At 39.2% G+C, this 20,635-nt stretch overlaps 1 protein-coding gene across 1 annotated transcript in view; it reads left to right on the forward strand.

Annotated features, from left to right (window-relative positions):
* The first annotated feature begins 10,298 nt into the window (after positions 1 to 10,298).
* LOC143718143 (dynein axonemal heavy chain 11) overlaps positions 10,299 to 20,635 on the forward strand; it is a 72,786-nt gene continuing 62,449 nt past the window's right edge. Inside the window, exons 1-15 of the mRNA XM_077209232.1 lie at positions 10,299 to 10,603; positions 10,763 to 10,906; positions 11,147 to 11,343; positions 12,129 to 12,318; positions 12,398 to 12,497; positions 12,949 to 13,160; positions 17,578 to 17,811; positions 17,949 to 18,116; positions 18,633 to 18,749; positions 18,849 to 18,986; positions 19,065 to 19,189; positions 19,272 to 19,467; positions 19,591 to 19,695; positions 19,787 to 20,182; positions 20,256 to 20,588. Of these exons, the coding sequence (XP_077065347.1) occupies positions 10,388 to 10,603; positions 10,763 to 10,906; positions 11,147 to 11,343; positions 12,129 to 12,318; positions 12,398 to 12,497; positions 12,949 to 13,160; positions 17,578 to 17,811; positions 17,949 to 18,116; positions 18,633 to 18,749; positions 18,849 to 18,986; positions 19,065 to 19,189; positions 19,272 to 19,467; positions 19,591 to 19,695; positions 19,787 to 20,182; positions 20,256 to 20,588 (2,871 nt within the window). The 5' untranslated portion in view covers positions 10,299 to 10,387. The remainder of the gene's footprint in view (positions 10,604 to 10,762; positions 10,907 to 11,146; positions 11,344 to 12,128; positions 12,319 to 12,397; positions 12,498 to 12,948; positions 13,161 to 17,577; positions 17,812 to 17,948; positions 18,117 to 18,632; positions 18,750 to 18,848; positions 18,987 to 19,064; positions 19,190 to 19,271; positions 19,468 to 19,590; positions 19,696 to 19,786; positions 20,183 to 20,255; positions 20,589 to 20,635) is intronic.

The following is a 20,635-nucleotide window of genomic DNA, read 5'->3' on the forward strand; positions in this document are numbered from 1 at the left end:
TTTGCAGCATTGAGCGATGTAGCCAATCACAGACATGTGTGTTGATTTCTTGAATGCAATGGCCAATCAGAAGCATTTAAGATAGACTCCCCTCACCGCTCTGAACTTTTTTGTTCAGTGCTGAATTCTGTATGCTGGCAAATCCTCTAATTATAACAAACAAAGTGTGGATATTATGAAAGATTCATTGTGCAGTCAGCTTCTTTGATAATAACAGATTTGTGAGATTGCGATGATCTGTCAGCTTTTTAGGAATTAGGCTATTAAGGGAGCGCACTTTGCGTGCATTCAGTAATGTCAGACCATGCACGCAGTAACTGCTTGCTTTTATGTTAAATTAACAGTGGTTTGTGTGTTAATAGATTTATTATTTTTGCTCATTGTTATTTATTTTTAGACTTGTTAAAACAAGCAGAGAAGAAAATAAAAACAGTCTTTTAACCTGTGTTCTAAAATAGTGTTCTGTCTTTTCTGGGAGCCTATAGTTACTTTTGTGGTAGAAATATCCGTATCGGTACTCGGTATCGGCAAGTACACAAATGTAAATACTCGTACTCGTATCGGTTTGAAAAAAATGGTATCGGGCCATCCCTAGTAAATACCCTCAGAGGGTAGTTGAAAAACCGATATAATCAAATGCATTAGCACAATTTTTCTTTAACCATGTAAGATGTGGGTCAAATTGACCCGCAAACATCATAATCGTAATAGGAATCGCACTTCCACAACACATCAGAGTGTAGTCACTTTGAAGGCATGCTCATGACCCTAAATAGAATAAAAAGTCAACATATGTTAACATCACAGAATAACCAGTATTTCTCAAAATACAAAATGGGTCAAATTGATCGCAATATTAAAGGTATAAAGGCATAGTTCATTGTTATTGCGTACTAACTTTTCAAAGCCCACATGCTTTTTTTCCCACATGGAACAAATAAAAACATCCATGATAGGTCATAGTGACCAGGACCTTTCAAGTTAAAAAAAAAACACCCAAAATGTTTTACAAACATTAATAAACCTCTCAATCTCACTGTACATCAAGAGCTCATAAAAATGATTTCGTAAATGATTTTGTGTCCCACAGGAAAATGAATACCATGAAAGTTTGAGACATGATAATGAGTACATTTTTATTTTATTTTTAACCATAGGCAAATGTCTCTGCAACAAGGTACTGAAATACACAGTAATAAAATGTGTTGAACACTTCACTCTCCATTTGATTTGCAGTGTTCCTTAATGACATGAGTGACACTCGACAATCTGATTTCATCAGCACTTAAGGTCCCACTGAGCATGAGATTACAGCACATTGACAAACATGCAGGGAGGATGCCGAGAGTGACCGGGGGCTTCAAATTAAATTACATGCACATTTTCAGACTCTCAATGGGAGGCCATCGCGAATTAGAGCATGTGATGGATGACACTGCCTCAAAATCGGACAAAATACTCTGGTGTATCTCCTCTTGCTCTGTGGAAAATGTTATCCTAGCTTTTGATGCTAATGAAAATAGAGTTAAATGAACCATTTTGCTGTTATTGTAGTTATTTTGTTATGTTGTTTTTATTCTCGAGGTATCGTAGGAATTCCATGAGTACTGCACTAATAATTTCCCACTGCTTCACAAACACCTTCACAATCCACAGATCTCATTCAGATGGAGTGAAATTAATGACTTTAATGTGTGATGCTGACATGCATTACAAACAATTGATTCAAGTTCCAATTACCCTGAGCTGAGAGGAGCTTTTGACCCATTTAAAAACATACTATCAAAGCAACCTTTCATAAGCTCTATGGGTATAATGGCTTGAGAACTTACCAAATGGCACAGTTTTTCTTTTTATCTCTGTTTCTCTCTCACACACAATTGTTGCTTTAGACAATAGCAAACACAGATATTCCCAAGTAATTAGCACTGTAATGTGCGGGAGTAAATGACGATGCTACTAACTTTATTATATTTTTCAACCCAAATGAGATACTGTAGGCTACTGAGTTTTGTGCCGGAAAAATAATTTCAAATACTTTTAAAATGATATCATCATAATTATTTAAAAGACCATGTGCCTTCATAGGTTCAGTAAAGTTTTAAGCAGATTATCTTAATTGTAGCTTAACTGGTTTAAATTACGAATTATGAGTAGCTCAATCCGATCTCTATTTACTATTTTACGTATAGCGATTTATATGAATTTGTGATTTGTATGAATGTGATTTGTATGAAATCATGCCCTTTTTTGTTGAAAAAAGTGAGCACGAAGGTCCACCCCTAAACCTGTCAGTAGGGCGTAATCAGATCTTAAGACAATATATGAATGAGATTGTACAAATTCATACAAACTAGACTCCAATTTGCCAAAACGTAAAATAGCTAGGAATTGCCATGGAGTTGGACCTTGTAGCCCAGCACTTTTTAGAATATTTGAATATCAGTGAATTTCAATAAACATCAGAATCTCACATGAATATCATTCTGAATTCATAAGATCGACGAAAGAATATGGATGTAGGGCAGGAATGACACCAGATTTTGCGAACAGAAGTAGCAGGTTCAAAAGGCATTGTGTGATTCTTTGGCAGCTTAGCTAATTAGCATTAGCATTGCATCACAATGGAAGGACAAACTTTTGTGTCAGCGCTGAATGATCTCTATTGATCTTTTTTCATGGGACATTCAGAGACCTTCCTCTCTGTGATATTATTCTTGAAACTACATACAAAGCAGCTAAAGTAGAGATATTTGTTTGTGGTATAATGTTTTGCATCAAATGAGTAAAATACCTATAAAATATCTAAGAGCTCTAACTGTCTTTCTCTGTCGCTCACTGAACGAAACACTGTAAGTTATTAAACTCCATCCCAGCCACGTTAAACTGCCACCTGATACAGTTCATGATCTGGGAAGGTCCAGTCTGCCTCTGGTCACACAGCAGCTGCCCGGGACTGGGGCAATTTGCCCATTTTAGCTCCCCGCGAGTTTGTGCCTGTCAGTGGGTTAGTTTTGTTCCCGAGGCCAATTAGCGAGCCCTACCTTAGCCTGCAGCTAAAAGGCTACTAATGGGAGGATGTAGGGCACTGAGGGAATTCACCTGAGAGGTGTGGAGAGATCCCCGCAGAGCTTTAATTTGAGAGGAAAGAGGAGGTGGGGATGGTGGATGGACGGAGGGGGGGGGGGGGGGGGGATGGAAGACCTCAGAAGCTTTTGCACTGGGCTTCATTGTTACTGCTGGTCGTTTGATCTTAAAATAATTTACTTAATAATCTCACAGCGGGAGCAATAGGTGCTGCTCGATTAGGCTGCCAAGTTTGTGAGAGAGTGTTTAAAGGGGGAGCAGGGGAGAGATACACAGGGACAGGGAGGATTAAACGATTCGGCCTGGTTCCTATGGGAACAAAAATTTCCCAGTATCAGGGTTTTCAGTGCCTCTCACCCAAAAACACATTCCGCAATTCTATATTTAAGAGCAACATATTTCAAGGCTTTTAAAAGGAAGTTAACACCATCATCTAGTGTAGTGGTCCTCAACCATTTAGCCCCCTTTTAATGGCAAAGATATTTCTTCTGGCATTTAATTAACCGAAACAATGAGTGTTGATATATTAAATCATTTAACCATGATTCATTTTGTGTGTTCCACATTCTGTATGTTCCTCAATAAAAACGGCATTATTGAAGGGGAAAAGGAAGTATATAATTCCATTTACATCTGTTTTTTCAAATAATTTTAATAAAGCTTTTTCAAATAATTAAATCTCTTAAAGTCTCCGTGACTCTCTTGGAAGTTTGCCGAGGCCCCCCAGTGGGCCCCGGCCCCCTTGTTGAGAACCACTGATGTAGTGGAAAAAATGTTTTGTTCAGTTATTATTCTTAAATGTAAATCTGATCTTATCAAAATAATATTATATTATTACATTAAAACATTAAATATTTGTATCACTGCTGTCAAAACGATTCATTGCGATTAATCGCATCTAACATAAAACTTGTGTGTGTGTGTGTGTGTGTGTGTGTGTGTGTGTGTGTGTGTGTGTATATATATATACACCCAGTGGTGGCCAAAATTATTAGAACACCTGACAGATCTGAGAATATTGACCTATTTTGCAGCCAAAACATGATTTAATTTCATAATGTTCATGAAACATACAGATAGTTGCTTTGTGCACAACAAATATCAGATGAAGTGAGTCGTTGACAGTGACAGTGAAAGCTTGTTTTTAGTAAGGAAAATGACCTAAATCTCCTTATGATGGCTCTATTCTGTGGTTTATAGAGCATTATCATGACTTTGTAGATCTTTCATTAGTTTCATGGGTATTGTAATGGGCAATTCAACAAAAACAACTGAAACCTCTTAAACATGCCAAGTGTTCTAATAATTTTGGCCACCACTGCATATATATATATATATATATATATATATATATATATATATATATATATATATTTTTTTTTTTTCTCTCTCAAATATATACACAGTATCTATATTTACAAACTTCTGAGATGTGATTAATCAATTTTGCAGCACTGATTTATATATGATATTACAAATTTTAACCAAATTTTTTATATATTTTCCTAAAAATGTAATGTATATAATTTATATTATATGTTTAATAATAACAAATTATAGTGAGAAAAAAAAACACACCAAAAAGTGTCATGTTTTCCTCACCCAAACTGATTCGTTGAAATATCAGCACTATGGCGCTTCAGTAGTCTGCGGCTTCTGTCCTGCAAACAGAGGCTAATCACAGTAATGATGGGGCCCTATGAGCAAACTCCTGCCCCATCATTTACTTCAACCCATATCTTAACCACAGGCCTCTTTTCTTCATTAGTTTTTATGAAACTACATGAACTGCAATTATATTTAATGGAAAACGTTAAAAACTCATTTTAATCTCATAGAGGAAATTGAATAAAATGCAGGATATTGATTTGACTCATGCTCGCTGTGTTTTGTGGTTTTAGTTTTGGTGTCATCTGTATATGGCAACGCGCTTGTCAGACAACTGTTTGAAAAAAAACAAAACGATTGTCCTGTTTCTTTAGGTTAGTTTAACCGTTACAAATATATAGAAATGCACATATTTGAGTATTCAGATGCTCAGCTTCATCAGAATGGGAGATTGTAATTGTTGCAAACAATGTCAGGCAACACAATTACATACATATCCATGATGAATATGCATAACAAAGACCAGCTGTGTGTATTGCATTGGAATACAGAAAAATGCAAATGTGTCTCAATTCAGTCGACCCAAAAGGGAGAGAGGACCCATAAAGAGACGGTGACCTTAGGCAGTTTGGTCACCAAGGCCAACTAGGAGAAAAAGTCCAAGGTTGCTGGGGTCATTAGCCTAGAAAGGCTGTTTCCCATAATTGGCATAAATGCCTTCAATCAGGAGCACAGAGTAGAGAGCTGACCTCTGTCGCTTATGTTAGGCACAGGATGGGGGGCTGGAGCAGTAATGCACCCATTACAAGCTAGTGAAGTCCAGGTGAATTGGTGTTGCCATTTACTGCACACCCCCTGGCATACAGATAGAAATAGAGAAAAAAAAAGAGGGGGCATTGAGGGGAGGGAAAGGAGAAGACGAGCTCTGATATCACTGTTACTAAATCAGAGCGAGGGGCTGTGAATGCAAATCAGACTGTTTGTATCACGTCATGACAGTGTGTTGAGAACATTGATTTGGCAGTCTTTCAATGGTGTAAAACTATGCAAAACCAGCAAGGGGCAGAATCTATATATGTATTATGGAATCTGAAACATTTTGATATGTATTCGGATGTAATCCTGTAGAGGCACAGCCTAAACTGGAAGTGTGTAACGCTAAATGAAATGCATATTTTTAGAAGTAAATTTTTACATTCATAGTTTCCATATAACAAATATGCATTGTGTAATTCATAAAATTACATATTCTCTTTTATTCCAACCTTTATGTACAATAAGAATTTAACCCAATTAACCCGACCTAATGGATCATTTTAAATGAAGAAAACAAAAAACAAACAGTGAATGAGTGTTTATCTAGAATCAGTTGAGTAAATGGATTTACTTGCGACACAGAAAAACGTTTGTATCCAACATATTGGTTGGAAAGTGTAATTTTAACATGGACCCTTAAAAAAAAAAAGTTTCTCAAAACATTTAGGATTTCTGATTTAAAAGGGTATGCAAAACGTGGCAATCTGATTTTAACTTGAAATTACACTGAGCAATTTTCATTCATACAGTTCACACTATAGTAATACTTGCACAGATTCACCATTGTGCTGTAATTTTAAACATTAGAAATCACTGTTGGTTGGATAATCAGTCTAACGATTATTCAATAGAGTTTGATAATTCATTTTTGAAGTCGTTATTCGCGTCTTTCTCACTTCCTCTCGATCCATAATATAGTATAGGGCTATAATGTGTATATATATATATATGTATGAATTCAAGTAATTGTTACTGTGTAAAATCTATGTATCTTTGAGAAAACATTCTACTGATTCTCTGCCTGTGGCAATACAAAAGTACAATGTTTTCAATGTTTTTTAAAGTTAAGTTTTAAAGTTTATGTTAAGATGAGATTTATGTATTTTCATGTTGGGACACAACTTAGAATGTAGTCATCGATGCCAAAGTGTGTTATTCACAACCCTGCTGGTAAATCTTACACAACTATGTGGCTACGGCTTTAAACACAATGACATCTTCACTTCACAATCCTCAGGCAGAATTTAATATGCTGCTGGCAAAGTCTGGCTTTACACTCACAAAAGATGTGCACTTGAGACTTTAGCCCCCTTGTAAAGTGGACACCGTGGCGGGAAGTGCATACTGAAGAGGAAAGCAAACAGTCAACAGCATTAAATTACCATTCTGAAGAACTCATACTTTTAAACATAATTTAGTTGCTTTGTAGATATGACAATAATAAATAGCTATGCTACTTTAATAAAATATAATTTTAATGCTTGTTTGAGTATAAATAATAAATGCATAAAATTATTTATACAACTATTCGTTTTTTAGAGCTTTTGGTTATAGGTCGAGGACAGCTCAAGAGACTTTAGGACTATTTAAACTATGCGTTGCTTTATATTAACAGTATGTGTTCCATTGCAGTGATAGTCTCTCAATAATGTTAGCACATATGTGTGCGCTAATTCTTACTAATAGTTAGCTGATAATTGTAGTGGATTCAAATCAAATTAGTCCACATTACTTACATAAACATTGGCTTACACAAATATTTAAGTTACTCAAACTTGTTGGATCTACTCAGTATTTGTCAAGGTACCAAATAGTTTTTCAGATCTTAAATTCTTAATTTGTTTACTTACATTTACTTAACTCATAAGGTTTATTAGATTAGGTCGATTTTTAGAGTGTAGAGGACTTAAGTCCAACGTTTTTGTCCAGTTTTTACTCCCTTAAATTAATGTTTTGTTAACATTCTGTAAATTAAATAAAAAGTATTTATTATTGAGTATTTCCTTTTGTTGTATTTTCCGTTTAAAATAATCAGAAACCTGTTATTGTACCTGAGAACTTGAAACAGCTTATCATAATAATGATTCAAATTACACATTGGAAAAACATGTCAGAGCCAGAAGGGTTATTTGAGTAGCCTATAGATGGTTTTCATTCAGCAAACACTTTAAGCAATTTAGAATAAGAATTCTTTATAATTTTAAAACAGACTTTTCAGCTGCGGTTGGATAGCCGAGTCTACTTTGCAGTCTTGGATGAATTTTTTTAAGCATTTATTGACCCATCCTCTTTGGGCAGTGAAGCCAGTGTGCAGAATGTGTCGGGATCACAGGGTGTGCATATTAAAACTTTTATTCTGGCCTCAGAAGCACCTGTGATCTCTCTGTACTAAGTGCCGGGCTGCAAGGTCGTAAATCACAGGCTGTGAGAGGAATATCTCATCGGCTGCCAGTGTTGGGTCGCCTGTGCTGGGATTAAGGAATCAAAAGGCCACGTATAGACTAATGCCACACAGGCCCCTGAGAAATCTCAGGCAAAATGGTTCAACGTCACACACCCTGCACCCCACACTCCGTCATCCCAAAGAGAGAAGCTGGCAGAGGGGTCTATGAGGCATCTGCATATAAAATAACTAAATTAGTAAAAACACACACACACACACACACACACACACACACACACACACACACACACACACACACACACACACACACACACACACATATATTTATACTACTACTACTAAACTGTTTCATCAGTGTTAAAAGAGTTTGGATACGGTCACATTACACTGTGTGATAATGCACTTGGTTTATGAGAAATAGTATCCTCTTTTAATCTTCTTTCAGGTCAATAGGGTAGGCCTACCTCCAGTATTTTGGGGGGTTTATTAAGAAGGATAAAGCTTCCCACTGGACACATGTGGGTAACGCATTTTCTGTGGGAATGCTCAAAATCTGTCTCTCCTCCCTCTCCCTACAATCAAATGTTTTTTTTTTTGCCCTATAGGGTTAATAATAACATGTGCCATATTAGCATGTTCTAATAAAATGCTCCTGCAGTTTTATTTATTCAAATTCAAAACTCCTGGAATTCCTTCTCTGCCTCAAGGGAATGTTCCTGAATCCAGAGGTGATAGCCTACAGTTTATCAGCATAACCTGAAGAGCAGCCAGTTTGTTCCATGTCAGTCTCAAGTATAAAGTATGTATTATAAATTACAAGGAAATAAACTGCACTTGTCTGAGTCAGAATCAAGTCATGCAGTAAATGGGTTTGTTCAGGAAGGAATCCGTGGCTACTCGCCATCAAAAATAAAATAAAAAAGGCGTTTATTACCTTCCAAGTGGAGCACTTCAGTCTGTCATGTCGTAAGTGAGGAACACTTAAAACAAGTAGGCCAAAGCAAGATAAGCAGCGGCTGTTGAATGGTTACTTCCTCTAGACCCCTGGAGGACGTATCCATCAACAGATGCCCTCGGGTGGAGGATAACAAATTTGTTCTTTTATGAAGCTTGCATAACACCGCAGGGCCACTCATAGGAAGGCCGCATGTGGCCGGATATCGCATTCTGTTCAGTTCAAACGACATTCCCATGGTTTCCAAGACTGTTAACGCCAGGAGGAGCGAGTGACGTGCTTCGACACGAAGTCTCAGAGAATTTGCCACAAACAGTGATTGTGTCTGAAATCATAGAAATCGCGCACTGGTTCATTGCAGACGGAATATGTTACTCTAGGGAACAACGAGTGAGCGAATATATAAACAGATCTAAATTAGCCTAGTATTTGAAAATAAAAGTCCAATCCGATTTTGAGGCTAACAAGGGTATGAGACGCAAAAGATATTTAGGCTACTAATTATCTCCGCTAGTTTTTATACTACTCCTCATGATTAAATATGTTCCTTAAATTTAGTTAGAAACTACCAATTATGTGGGAAACCGTTAAAGGAGGGCAGAATTGTAAGGAGCTTCCAGCGCTCATTAAGCAGTGTGATCAGCCACCGAACGTCTGTTCGTCGACAGCACTGCAGTCAGCGCGCATTAGTGTGTTTCAATGGTACAGGCCCCTAGAGGGCATTATTGGTGCACTCACGTGAAAGTCAGCAGAGGCCTTCTGAACAATTCATTTAACACTCCTCAGTTAGGCTACACAACTTGTGAACAGGGAATCTTGAGTTGTGCAACAATAGAAGTGTGTGAGAGACATACAGTAGCCTAATTGTTATTCAAGAATTAAACATCACATGTGCATGCAATCATCAGTTTTGTAGGTTTGCTTTTTAAATGCTAATTGAAATCATTTAAAATCTTAACAATGGGCAATATCAGTTAAAGTATTAAGAGTGATATACTTTTAATTAATTTTTAAATTTAATTTAATATACATTTACTTTTAAGAATGTTCAAATTTTAATTTGAAAGAAGAATGACACAATACAGATGCAAAAGTAGATTTATATATTTTCTAAGAACTAGAATACTTTAGAATTGGAATGTTCATAGTGGAATGTTTGTAAAAGTGTGCGAGTTTGGTCTCTTACTAAGTCATGATGACTAACGTATTCTTTGATTTGAAGTAAATACTATTTTAATCGTTCATGTTGACAAATGAGACCAACTTTTTGGTTTGAACGACTGACGTGTGGCCTGGGTGGGGGTGCATGTTAGAAGCGAAGGTAACCAAGGAAACTGGACGCTGTACCGCCTCTTTTTTGCACTGTTTCCGAATTAAATCTCTTCAGCGTGCATGAAACGCAATATGTGAACACGTGACACTGCTCGCGTTCCACATGCTTTATTTAGAAAACACGCGTCAACTTTAAAAAAAAAGATTTTTGGACCGTTTGCGTCCGTTCCACAAGGACAACAAACATGTCAGAAGAGGAAGAAACAGCTTTTTCGGAAGACCTCAGGGTGCAGTATTTAGGCGAGACAATTTGCCGGATGCTCAGACTCGAAAATGATACATGGAAAAAATGTGTCAAAGCTGAAAAAAACAAAATACTTTTTACTTCGTTTTTCGAAACGCCTATTAGACTGTTATTTTTCAGTGTAACAGCGTCCAATACTCTCACTGTTTCTACAGAGGTAAGTGACCAAAAAGGCCTTGTGTGTTTACATTTCTGTCTGATATTTATATATAGGCCTAAAGTTATTCACTGCATTCAAAATCATAAATCACAGGTGTATTCTTTTAATAGCTATTATGCAGCAACAATTACCCGTTGTTTTATATGTACACTTTAGGCTTGTCATCTCTGTAAAGACAAGGAAGTTTACATCCTCAAAAAAGGAAATGCCCCCATCCTCCCACAAAACTATAGGGGTTCTTTACTTTTTGGGGTGCTGTCACCTTCCTTTCTGCCACAGCTGTCAGACACCATGGAGAAGGTAATGAACACTTGTAGACTCTCAGGTCCACAACTGTTTGATTTGCTGTCAAAAAAAGGTAAATAAATAGGCTACACAATGAAATGGAATATTAGCACGTACGCCCCCATCAAATGTGGAGTGTTATATTTTCATCTTTTTGAACAGAATTGAAAAGAAGTATACAGTTTGAATGTATTGGCCTAAAAATTTCCAGTCAAGTGTTAAAAATGCCTGTAAAATTTATTATTTTGCATCAAGGTCTGTCTGCCACTTCTGTCGAACAAGAAGAATCACCAAATGTGGCCGAATATAATATCACAGGATATGTCACATCACATCGAGAATTTGCAAAGCAAGGTCACCGTGGTGAGAGGACAGTATTGTGGCAAAACTGTTCTTCCCATTCCCGCCGTCAGAGAATGGATAGACCAATGTCAAGAGGAAACGATCACACTGTATGAGTATTGTTTATTTTTTTGTGTTCATAATTTACAATATTGTTCAAAAGTTTGTGGTCGGTAAGATTTGTTTTGTAAAGAAGAAATTAAGATTTTTTTATTCAGCAAGGATGCATTAAATTGATCAAAAGTGACTGTAAAGACTAACATTGTTAAATACAAAAACTTATATTTCAAATAAATGCTTTCTTGTGTTGTGTTCGTCAAAGAATCCACACAAAAATTTATTTTTGCAGTTTTCACAAAAAATATCAAGCATCATAACTTTTCAACTGATGATAATGATAAATGTTTCTTGAGCATCAAATCATCATATACGACTAAATTCTGAAGGATCATGTGACACTGAAGACAGGAGTAATGATGGTGACAATTCAGCTTTGCCATCTGAAATACATTTTAAAATATACTAAGATAGAAAGCATTTATTTTGAATTGTAATAATATTTCACAATATTACTATTTTTATTGCATTTTTGATCAAATAAATGCAGCTTTGGTGTGCATAAGAGACTCTTTTTTTTAACTTACCAACCCTAAACTTTTGAACAATGGTGTAGGTACTTCCCTTAAGATCACTTTGATCATTAAAGCCAGCAGAGATGTATCTTAATTATGTCTAAAATCTTGGTTTTGGCCTCAAATCAACTAATATGTTGTTTTCTTTCATGTTTTTGTCTTGTAATTTGATTTATGGATACATGCACATAGAGGTATATTAAAAAACATCAATTGTCTTCATTTTGTCTAAAACAAAAATCAATTTCTTATTTGCAAACAAGGCACAACAGTCGGAACAGAGCCATGATACATGCAGTTGAGTCCATGGTCATCAGCTGGATGCACATGATCCATAAAGTCTTAAGAGCAGACTCTGCTGAATTGATTGTGAAGGGGTTGAACCCTGGACCAAAAGCTGAACTTGACTTCTGGAGGTCCAGGAAAACAAACATACAGAGTATTTATGATCAGGTTTGTCCAGCAACAAGCATTTTTACAGAGTACAAAGCAGGAATGTTTGATAATGAACTATGTCTTTTGTAAACCCCAGCTACAGAATCCTTGTGTTCAGAAAATGATCAGGATTCTGGAAATAATAGACAGCAGTTATTTCCCACCATTCAAAGCTTTGACAGAGGCTGTTTTTAATGGTAAGACGTGATGTCTCTGCCAAATTTGATTAATGCAGTTACATTTTCTATTGTTCGTTCTACTACTTAAAGGGACAGGGATTCTGTCATCATTTACTCACCTTCAAGTTGTTCCAAACCTGTATGAATTTCTTTCACACAAAAACACAACACAAAGAAGTTATTTTGAAGAATATGGGAAACCAAACCAAACAGTTCATGGGCCCCATTGACTTCCACAGTATGGGAAAAAATAATCTGGAAGTCAATGGGGCCCATTAACTGTTTGGTTTCCCATATTCATCAAAATATCTTCTTTTGTGTTAAGCAGAAGAAAGAAATTCATGCAGGTTTGGAACGACTTGAGGGTGAGTAAATGATGACAACATTTTAATTGTTGGATGAACTATACCTTTAATGCCATTCTGTTAACATTCTGCCCAGTTATCATTTTTGTATATTTGTCCCTCAGCTTTGCAGGAAGCCAGGGCTATAGATCTTCACCTTCAGCCACTTGGGTCATTGCTTTGTCAACTGGAGGAGGATGAGTTCTCATACATCCATACACTCATTCCACCAGTCTTTCATCTTATATTTCTGGTCTGGATTCACTGTTCTTTCTATCGTTTACCTGCACGCATTGTTGCGCTGCTGCAGGAGCTCTGCAACCTGCTCATTCAGCAGGTATGACAATATGACAAGTCTTTGTATATGCTTAGTGTATGATTGTAAAAACGTTTGTCCTCCAAAAAAAAGTCATGTGATGTGACCAACAATAAGCAAAAAAATGTGTGTTAAGGTCTATATGTCTCTTAAAATATTTTTTTTAATGACAAGGCAGGATTAGCTCCCTAAAAAGAATATATTTTTGAAAAAATAATTCATGATATTTTAAAAAGTACTTTTTACTTCGTATATATTTGAAAATAATGTTTAAAATGTGTACACTCACATGTATTTAATGTGTAAAGATGTTAGTACATTTTACTTTGTCTAAAGAGTCCATAAAAATATTTTCAAAATGGTATCAAAACCATATAAATCCAAGCTGAATACAAAAAATTAAGTTGTAAGAACTTGGGATATGTGTTTTAGCGTACATTTACATGACAACGATGTACTAAAAACGGGAAAGTTTTTCCTTTGCGTTTTTCTTGTAAGGCAACAACGTTGTCAAAACAGTCCCCATTCACACGGATCTGCGGAAACGACAAAAAAAAACGCCTGTATTATTCATGCCAGGCCAGTAGTTGGCGATGTGACTTTGTAAAGAAACACTATGACCTATACGCACATGATTTTGCAGGTTTCACAAATTTGCGTTTTTGTAGCTCACACGGAGACTATTGGTATCGTTTTCAAAAACATTCACTTTAAAACCCATTTTTAAAAATTGAAAGAAAATGTTCAAAAACATTTTCGGCCCCCAAAATGCTGATGTCATGTCGGTTACTAACGTAACCTTGGTTCCCTGAGAGTAGGGAACGAGTATTGCGTAAGTGCGCTTACTCTATGGGAAAACTCCTTTTCTCGAGAATATTGAAGCAAGTTTTTTAAAACTCAGTGCAGCTACACAGCAGACATACAGCTGAGCACCTTAGCTCACTCATTGGCTTGTGGTGCGGCAACTGCACGAACCTATGACGAGTCGGATAGGAAATGCGAATCAATCTGGACGTTCTGCGCCCGCGCGCGTCAGAGCCCACCAGAATGGGCATGGCTTATAGCTACATAAGCCCCCATTTCGCCATAGAATTCAGGTTAAATCGACTAAAGCGATCTCCTGATCAAAGCACAGTAGCACGGCGAGTTACGCAATACTCGTTCCCTACTCTCAGTGTACCGAGGTTACGTTAGTAACCGAGACGTTCCCTTTCGAGAGGTCTCTAGTATTGCGGAAGCTAGCTTACGCTATGGAAACCCCTTTCAAAACTCTGTGCATGCTTAAAAACTTCGCCCCATACTATAGCCTAGGGCCAAGCGCCCGCGGCTCATAGAAGAGTAAAGTTATGAGTCCTAATATGACCAGATCAGTAATGAGCCTTATATAGGAAAAGAATAGGAATGGGCCATATAGGGGGCCATTCTCCTTCTTATATGGTATATAGAACCGCAGTTCAGTTTTAACCAGGACCAGACAGACGTCAGCTCTTATAATTGTGAAAATGTGCTTAACACAGAAAGAACCCTCGCTTGCAAAGCGGGAACTTTCATTATAAAACCTCATAAATGTGGATGGGGAGGCCCAGCCTGCCGCCGCACAAATATCTTCAATTGGTATTCCACTCGACCATGCCCATGACGAGGCCATGCCTCTCGTGGAATGAGCTTTGATGCCTATGAGACAACGGAGGCCACCTTCCCAGTGATTGCCCGGCCACATGAGCGTCAAATGCTGCTATGGCCGCCACATATACTTTGAGCGTGGAGGGGGTGCGACCTGCATCCAAAAGCTCTTATAGAAAGAAAAGTACCCTTGTTACTCCACATTACTAAGGGTCCAGATTCCGCGCTGTGCACCAGCTGGAGAACACTGACCATTTTAGAGCATAAAGACGCCTGGTTGAAGGCGCTCTCGCTTCATTAATGGTATTTAGCACCTTATCCGGAAGGTTCCCGGATACCCGTTGAGGAGCCAAACATGGAGGGCCAACAGGTCGGGACGGGGATGCCAGATCGTCCCATTCGCCTGCGTGAGGAGGTCTCTCCTCAGCGGTATCGGCCATGGGGCTGATTCCAGCAGCTGAGTCAACTCGGAGAACCATGACTGGTTCTTCCAGATCGGGGCTACCAAGAGCACTGCACACTTGCTCTCCCTGATCCGTTCGATGACCTGAGGTAGCATCGTGACCGGCGGGAATGCGTACAGCGGGCGGCTTGGCCAGTTCGACTGCTCTCATCCCTAGACAGTTTATGTGTAGACACCTCTCCGGGCTCGACCAAAGGCCGGAGATGGGCCTGCCCTCGTATAGGGCCCCCCAACCTCTGTTGGAGTCATCTGTCGAGATCACTTTCCTTTTCAAAATAGACGCTGGATGGCGAGCGCACACTCTGACGTCAGCCACGCTCTCAAGTGTATAGAATTTATGACCGTTCCCAGAAAAGGTATACTCTGGCTGGGAGACAGTGCGCTTTTTGAAGCATTGATCCTGAGACCTAGGCATTCTAGAAAGCTGAGGAGCCATGATCTGTGAGTTATTAACTGCGCCTCCGATTGGGCTATAACCAGCCAATTGTCGAGGTAGTTCAACGTTCGCACTCCCCGTTGTCTCAGGGGGGCGAGAGCTGCATCCATCCAGGTCTGCATGTTTTAAAACAGACTTGTTTACCGCAATGTTGAAGTTCCCAGCCACCTGAACTAAAGAGGGGACTGGGAGATGTGTGAAAAGCTTTTTGCAGGTTGGTCCGGCCTCGGCGGGACTCAAACACTCTCTTTTCCTTCCTGTCACAGTGGCTAGGAAGGCTTCCAAGGCTCCGGGTCCAACACAATCGCTGGATCGTTTAGGGAGAAAGGGACGCATAGCCTGCGACGCTTTCTGAGCCTCTGTGTAACGTTCCATGAAACCTTTGACTGATGGGCCAAACAGACCGGTGGTGGAGATAGGGGAGTCCAGAAAAGCTGCCCTATCTGCATCCTTCATCTCTGTTAAGTTCAACCAAATATGACGGTCAAGCACCGTCAAGTTCGCCATGCACCTACCAATCACCTGGGTGGTTGATTTGGTTACTCAAAGAGCCAGGTCTGTGGCGCTGCGCTGGTCTCTGAAAGCTTCCGGTTCCAGTCCATACTTGTCCATCGAACGGAGAGGTTTGGCCTGAAAAACCTGGAGGACACTCATGGTGTGAAGCCCTGAAGGAGCTTGACCAGCGGAGGCGTACTGCTCGGCCAGCGAGAGATGAAGTGGTGCGGCAAGGCTTCAATGGGTGGGTCGCCTTAGCTTTCCATCCCATAGATGTGGGAGGGCAGAGGTGTGCGGCCACCGCCTCTTCGAGGGGAGGGATCGCTTCATAACCTTTTTCCACAGCGCGGTAGACGGTCGAGAGCTTTGAAGAGAAGGAAGACTTTAGACTAGATGAATGCGGTGCTTTCAACGACTTCGTTAGCTCGTCGTGCACTTCTGGAAAGAAGGGGACGGATCTCTTCTAAGGGGCCTGTCGGCGCGCCTATAGGAACCATTCGTCCAGCCTGCTGCGCGTGTGCTCCTCGGGCAAAGACCACTCGAGCCTGAGGTCTTCAACGGCCTTAGTTAGCACGCGGAGAAGCTCTGCGTCAAAGCTGGTTCTCACGTCGTTTGCGCTGGCTTGAGTTGGTGAGTCACGGAGCCCGCCCATTCCTCGCATTCGGGTGCAGCGAGAGAAACGCTGTCATCCTTCTCATCTTCCTCGTCTGATCTACCAAAAGAGACGAGAACGGCCGCTTGCTGCTCGCTTGAGCTGGTCTGCCTGAGTAAATGGGACCTGCGAGGGTGTTTCTCTGCAAGAGAGCGAGGCACGCGGGGACTGGGCTGGCGTGTGCTCGCTCGTGTTCATCTGCTCAGGCATCCTCTGTGCGCTGTGCTTTTTCTTGCGCTGCTCGATCAGAGGAAAATGTGGAGTGGGAGGCGTGGAGTCGTCGTGGGCGAAGGTGGCCAGACGAGACCGCAGGGTGGAGAGCGCCATTTCATCACACTCCGGGCAGCTGCCCTTAGCAAGTGCAGCTTCCACGGACGATGTCTGCCAAAGAGAGGGCCTCTGCACAAGGCGCAGGAGACCCGAGGCATTTGAAACAATGCTTAGAAATTGCTCTTTTAGAAAAGTGAGTCGCAATAGCGACACACTATTTGCTTGTAAAGGATATAGCGCTCAGCTGTATGTCTGCTCTGCAGCTGCACTGCGTTTTAAAAAGTTTGCTTCAATATTCTCGAGGAAAGGAGTTTTTCCATAGCGTAAGCTAACTTGTTGTGTGAACAGTCCCTAAAACTAGATTTAAAAAAATTATTTGTGTGTTTATTGATCAATCAATCAATCAGTTGGTCAATTTAGGAGTCAACCATGGCTATTGTAGGAATAGAGATTAAAATGTTGTTCTTGTAACCAAAATGTCAATCTTTCCTCCAACTAGGCCACTTCATATCTTGGTGTGGAAGAGCTGATGAAAGAAGAGACTGAAGATGCTTTGGAGAAGTTACAGACTGTGGTGGGAGTTTTCAGGTGTGTCAGGGAAACGTTCAAGACATACAGACAGAAATTGGCTGCTTTGGCCAGTCATTATTCTACAGCAAAGTGCTGGGATTTCCCCTCAGCTCTTGTATTTACTCGATTTGATGGCTTCTTGGCTCGTGCTTTACAGTTGAAGGTAAGCCGTACATCTTTTGAGTTGTTAACATGTACTTTCACTTTCAGTCACCGTTCACTTTTATTTGATGCAAGTAATAATATTCATTACTATTTGTTTAGGTTGACAGTAACATTTAGAAAAATTATGTTTTCCAGGCCCTTTTCTCCACTAAGCTGGAGTTCCAAAGGTTGGAGAAGCTGTTTTTTGGAGGTATCAGAGGAAGAGTTTACACTGAGCAGGTCTCTCACCTACATACAGAGTTTCTCCAGCTCTGCAAAGACATGAGGGATCAAGAATACAATCCACTCGATTTGACTTCTCAGGTTTTATTCCTTCATGATTTTATATTCCTTGCTTGAGATAGATTAGAATCAGCCATAAGATAACACAACTCCCAGTAAGTTATATAGAAACGCACATTTGCCATGTTAGCTTAAACCGTTGGATGTCTGGTAGTACAATAATAATGCCTCACTGAATATGTCAGTGTACATAACATGATATTTGAGTGTTTAATGCAATAGCAGATATAACTCTCACTGTTTTCATTTCTGTGAAATATACTGTATACCGGTCTCATTGTGACAGATTTTTTTATGGACCTTTCTTATAACGTGTATGTTTGGATATAGAATAATGTCTGATTCAGCCAACCTTCTTTTTTTTAACCCTCCAAGGCTTAGTTGTCCTCATAAATCATATTTTTTGTTCTATGTGTCATGTAACGTTTTAACACATTATAATGTGCGTTTAAAACTTAATTTCATTAGCAAAAAGTATTTCAATATCAGCATTGTTTAACAGATAATTACTTGTACATTCTAATACATCTGATATAGGATTTTGAAAAAGACTTTTCAAGTTTCCAAGAAAAATTTGCAGATTTTGATCGACGTCTGTCCAGTATTTTGTGCCTCGCCTTCCAAGATTGTTCAGGATTGGAATCAGTTTTCAAAGTAAGCAATTCTGATTAACTGGATTTAGGTAAATGTTTAGGAAAAGCAGAATATAGCTTAACCTATGTAACCCACCTTTCAATCTGCATATATTTGAAGCTGGTCACTGTGCTCAAGCCCCTCTTGGACAGAGACATCATAAAGGAAACTTTTATTCCGAATTTCTCCAAAGTGATTGAACTTTTTGGAGAGGAGCTGGACAGATGTAAACACCTGTTTAATTCTCATCTTGAGCAGGTAAAGTAGTTGTTTTTTAATAGATTGTAGTTCTTGTACAGAAAGCACATTGTGTAGTAATTCATCATGTAATTCCAGAAAAAGAGGAATAAAATGCTTTCGAGCAAGAACATGCCTGCTATGACAGGGGCTCTGAAGTGGGCAAAAATGCTTCGAGACAGAATTCAAATCCCTTGGAACAATCTTCGATTTGTTCTGGAGCTGTAAGTGTTTTTAAATTCTATTGAGATCATAATTTTTGACGATTCAAATGAATCTAAAGAGGTTGGGGCATTTATATTACAGGAGTATGGAAGGAGAAGAGATGGAGCTGGTCTATCATAAATACCTGGAGATGTCCTCTCATTTAGATGAGTACGAGAAGCAGGTCTATTTGAGCTGGTGTGGTGATATTACTCAGGTCTGCCAGATGAACCTGGATCAGCCCCTAATCAAAAGAGATCCCAGCACTGACCTACTGTCAGTTAACGTCAATCAAGAGGTGAAGAACATACATTTAAAATAAGCCATCAGCATAAGGCATCAATTTCAAATGCTAGAGCATCTAATTTTGACAATTTGTTCATTGTATTCATCTGCATAATATTGAACTTCTACACCTTAGCTGATTGCTGTGCTCAAGGATGTGAAACACCTAAAAATCCTTAATCAGATGAACATCCCTTCTGCTGCTTTAAAGGTGTATGAAAATAGAAAGATGTTCTTTAAGGTTAGTGAATGCTCAGATTGTCTGTTATTAGTCAAATTTGGTTTTTACGTTCTGGATGCACATTATGAGTATATAACCTGATCTCCATTAGAACCTTGGGAGCCTACATTTACTAGTGCAGTGGTACAATAAGGTGAAACAGACGACTCTTGAATTGGAGTCTCCTCTTATAAAAGAGGAGATGGAGATTGTTGACCGGCAACTGCATCAAGCAGAAAGTGAGCTAACATGGCAAAGCCAGAACAGCTGGGACTACATCTGCACACTTCAGGACACAGTCTGTCAGCTGGAGAGAAGACTTCAGAAAACTAAAGACAACATTGAGATGATTGACGTTCTGATGAATGGATGGAGCAAACAGCCGATGTTCTGCAGAAAAGACCTTAAGAAAGACTCGATATTACAACTGGAAGATAGAGCAGCAAGAGTGGCAAAAAGCTACAACAACCTCAGGAAAGATGGAGAAACAATCCATAGTTTGTTACAGGTGAGGCAGTCTTTTTTTATAGATTATTTTTGTACACATTTTGTCTAACATTTATTTCTTGTATCTTTTCCAGGAGAACATGATCCTTTTTGGAGCGGATAGTTCTTCAGATGCATGGAAAGCCTATTTGGAGCATGTGGATGATATGGTGGTGGAGGGATTTTACAGTGCTATCTCAACTTCTCTGGAGTATTTCATTGAGAATATGGAGAGCTCAGTGAGGCAGGCTCCCCTGTTTGAGTCTCAAATGCTATTGATGGGATCAGAGATTACGTTTAAACCATCTCTGGATCGAGATGGTGGTGATGGACTTTACGAACTGGTGGAAGAATTACTAGGTGATTTGTTCAAGATGTCTGCTCAAGTGAAGAGGGTGGCACCTCACCTAAACGTGGAAGACTACCAGGTGAATTTACAGCGGATTCCAAAAGTCTGAGGTCAAATTGAAAATCT

Source organism: Siphateles boraxobius, unplaced genomic scaffold (genome assembly GCF_051911475.1).
Source record: "Siphateles boraxobius isolate OS27281-9 unplaced genomic scaffold, OSU_SipBor_1 12, whole genome shotgun sequence".
Classification (NCBI taxonomy): Eukaryota; Metazoa; Chordata; class Actinopteri; order Cypriniformes; family Leuciscidae; genus Siphateles; species Siphateles boraxobius.